This window comes from Saccostrea echinata, unplaced genomic scaffold, assembly GCF_033153115.1.
Source record: "Saccostrea echinata isolate AGI-Se365-2 ecotype Australia unplaced genomic scaffold, CSIRO_AGI_Sech_v1 ptg000009l, whole genome shotgun sequence".
NCBI lineage: Eukaryota > Metazoa > Mollusca > Bivalvia > Ostreida > Ostreidae > Saccostrea > Saccostrea echinata.
The window spans coordinates 50,028,498-50,032,133 of record NW_026889758.1 but is presented as its reverse complement, the minus strand read 5'-3'; the positions used below and the strand labels follow the sequence as shown (position 1 = coordinate 50,032,133).

General features: G+C 30.2%; 1 protein-coding gene across 1 annotated transcript; it reads left to right on the top strand.

The window, feature by feature from the left end:
* On the top strand, positions 1-1,933 carry LOC133183889 (uncharacterized). The gene is made up of 3 exons (XM_061318779.1): positions 1-111; positions 811-923; positions 1,778-1,933. The coding sequence occupies exons 1-3, from the start codon at positions 41-43 to the stop codon at positions 1,903-1,905; spliced, it is 312 nt and encodes a 103-aa protein (XP_061174763.1). The 5' UTR covers positions 1-40; the 3' UTR covers positions 1,906-1,933.
* The last annotated feature ends 1,703 nt before the right edge of the window (positions 1,934-3,636 follow it).

Genomic DNA, 3,636 nt, shown 5'->3' with positions numbered 1-3,636 from the left:
ATATTTCTTTGTCTCAAAGTCAGTCTGTTATCAAACAAATATGAAGCTTCATTTGCAAACCTTTGTATTGTTTTTAATATGCTGTTTTGCCTTTTCAGAGGCGCTAAGAAGGTAACATTAGATCATTGCGTATGTATTTTTACACAATAACTATTGCAATCTTTAAGGTCTTTTAATAATGTCAAGTGTCGTCGGGTTATTGTTCTATGTGTTCTGTCTGTTAACTAGCCTTGATTGACACCGTAGCTATTTTGAAACATGCTGTTTCATTGTTGATATAATTTTAGGCCAAATGAAATACGGTTATATTAATATAATTTTTCTCTATGATTATTATGATTATCATTGTTTTTGAAATTCAGTTGGGATGTAACAAACTTGTCAGAAAAAAAGCCTCCACGTATATTTGTATATGAAATAAAGTATATATATCCCAATAGTTCCATTTTGTTTATTTTTGAGTTTTCTGTTCTAACACACATAGATATAAGATCTGTAATTTTTCGCTTTTAATAAAAAAAAAAAAACCCTGTTCATTTTCATTTTTTAAAGGACCGCAAGGAGACAGTCCTACTAGATACGTGAGATAAGGGTCATCTGCATTGCCATGGAACTTTTCTTCTTTTCTTTTTGGTACAAATTGCACAAACAAATGTTATTCTTGAACGCTTGAATGCATTTTGCAGAAAATGGTACTTGCGGTCCAATTTTGACGCTTGTGAAAATGCTGCTTTGCTGCATTTTTAAAATATTGTCTTGATATGTTTTTTTCAGTGTTGCTAAGTCAGAAGAATTATGTTTCTTTTTTAGGAAGAGAGAATGGTGTAGGCCAGTAGACACAGAGACCCAGTGCATACTTGGCATCTTTGGTAGCGTTTGTCACATGAAGGATGACATGTGCTGTTGCCCACCAATTTATCCGGGTATGTTATAATATAAGGGAACAGAATGTAGGTATCAATTATACATTGTATAGTACTTTTTGAGGAATAGAAATTTAAAAAGAAAGTGTAAACAGGTATCAAAGGAATGATATTTATGTAGATGTAGATGATTACCAATCAGCCAATAAAACATTAAAAGAACAATGCAAATCTGAAAACAATAAACATGTATATTTGTTCAACTTAAAGTTGATAATAGAAAGCTGAGGCAAATTTATATTCAAGTATTTTTTTTAAAATGTATTGTTTATGCACATTATATTAAGATTATTTCATGGAAAATCCGTTTACAATTAAATGGAAAACATTTGAAGCGTTTGTGACGCTACTAAAAATCGCATCTCAAATTTTAGCATACATGATGATGAAGTCTGTTAAATGTATCAGACACTGAATAAGTAGGGATACTGGGATCTCGTATGCTTCAATACTATTACCAAATGATCACGTGAACACAGAAACGCATTACGTTATATTTATTTTATTTCATAAAAAAATAAAAAGAAATATCTGTATGGTTGTATATACGTAATGTACCAGAGAAAGCAAAGCTTGTTGAAAAATATTTTGAAAAAAAAGGTCAAAATCGATTTTAATACGAATTTCATTTTAGCATAAATGAATCATACTATTCGTTGTCTTTTCTGTTGCCAAGTGTTAGAATGTAGGAAATGTATAATAATTAGATATATTAAATAACTCTATAACACCAGTAACAGCTGAATGCTAAGTTTTATTGAGAGAAAGTAGAATAATTCAAATCTAATTTGAGAGAAATAAGATGATTTCTAACATAAATGCGGTATGAGATAAAGTTCTTTTCCCCTTAACAGGTAAGAGAGAAGCAGGACACTGCGCTATGGTGTGGGACTGGGTTTGTCCCCCTAACTGTAAGATGGTGAGGGACTGCCGAACTAGATGTGACATGCCGGGAGAGTACTGTTGCTGGTGTACCTCCTAAACTCAACGCAACAAATAAAGAATTGTCATAGAACCAATTTGTTATCCCTCTTTTAACTCATTTCTCTTTTGACATGATGCTTATGTGTGTTGAGATGTAATACCATTGTTATTTCCAATTATTGGTATATTTTTTCGTGTCTATTTGTCTGCATTCTTTTAAAATGTTTTGGTTATAAATACACAAGGAGTATTAAGTAATTTAAAATAGATTAAAGTGTTGTAAAAATGGTACTCAAAATTATTCGACCATTATTTGTCCATGTTTTAACTTTCCCTTTACATCGGCAATTTCCATACTGATTAGATATAACTTAATAAAATAGAGATGGTAAAAATCAGCTCAAAATCATGCATTGAAAAAGATCAAAATATGCCAAACATACTAAAATCTCAATTAAATCAAACCAAGAAACTGCAAACGTGAATGCAAACGTGTTCATCAATGTAGTACTCTCTATTCATAATAAGACAACCATATTGACTTCCAAGAAAGTCTTTAAAAATAGAAGCTTTCCAAGAAGATAGGAGGTATCAAAACCATCAAAAGAAAAGTTGAAGTTTCAGCAACAGCCATGTCTGTGAAATGATAGATGTACTTTCAATCATAATATTGCACAAAGAACCACTTTTTATAAATTTATGAATGCAAAGTTTACATAATATATGTATCTTACCCTATTTAAGTGACGGATCATTTTATAAAGTATAAATAAGTATATAAATAACTTCCTGATAAAACAGATGAAGAGAAATAACCAAATGTTGTATATGTTCTTCTATTGCTAGCAAGTTATGTCTCTTTCATTTGAAATATTTTATTTCATCTGAACTCAAGGTATTTTCCTTTTCTGTTTTTTAAAATTTTCTTAAAAATGAAAACAAATATGATGCAATAATTCTATTCTATTCTTATACATTTCACTGAAATTTACTTTTGAAACTGTTATTTTTTTTATTTAATACCCATTATAAGTAGTACCTTTAAAAGAGTATGGCGTACTATATAAGATATCATACGTAATTAAAATACAAAATACCATATTGAGAGAAACAGTAAAGTTTTTTTTTTGTCATTCTCTCCGTATGCCCTCTATCTGTTGATATGATCCTTGCATTATGTTATTGATAGCTTAATCAATTCTAAATTCTTATTTATGTGCTTTTAATAACAGAGCATCAAAATATTACCACTCCTTTAGCAAAGAGATTTGTCTAGAATTAGGCCAAGTTCCCAAGATTGCCTGTAATCTCAACACGTCGACTGTATTCAGAAAAATGAAGCTTGTGCAATTTGTGATCCTTTTTACCTTTGTTGTTTTGGCTTATTCAGCTCGTTGGTAGGATGTATTTATATTAATTAATTTAAATTTTCATTTCATTAAAATTATCTTCATATAAGATTTTTTTTGAAAGATGACATATGTGTTTTAGAAATTGACATGCATATGAAATACTTTTAATAATGCGAATAAAGAATTCATTTGCTTAAACCATTATACAAATAACCAGTAATATTCATATTAATGTACTTGTTTTTGTGGGATTAACCATCCAAAATAAGCTACGAAATTGGACATGTTTGAAGACATGCTTTTTATACAGGACTCGTGAAGACTGTCATTATGCAGAAACCGAAGAAGCATGCAAATCTGTTTACCTTGGTTACCGATGTCATTTTTCTGTAGACGATAACAGATGCTGTTGCCCACGCATATTTCCAGGTACAAAA

What these genes read in the sequence shown, in the direction of transcription:
- LOC133183889 (XM_061318779.1), top strand. Translation starts at nt 41, where the DNA reads ATGAAGCTTCATTTGCAAACCTTTGTATTGTTTTTAATATGCTGTTTT. An exon ending in TTTTCAGAGGCGCTAAGAAG is followed by an intron (nt 112 to 810) that starts GTAACATTAGAT and finishes TTTCTTTTTTAG; the next exon opens with GAAGAGAGAATGGTGTAGGC. An exon ending in TTGCCCACCAATTTATCCGG is followed by an intron (nt 924 to 1,777) that starts GTATGTTATAAT and finishes TCCCCTTAACAG; the next exon opens with GTAAGAGAGAAGCAGGACAC.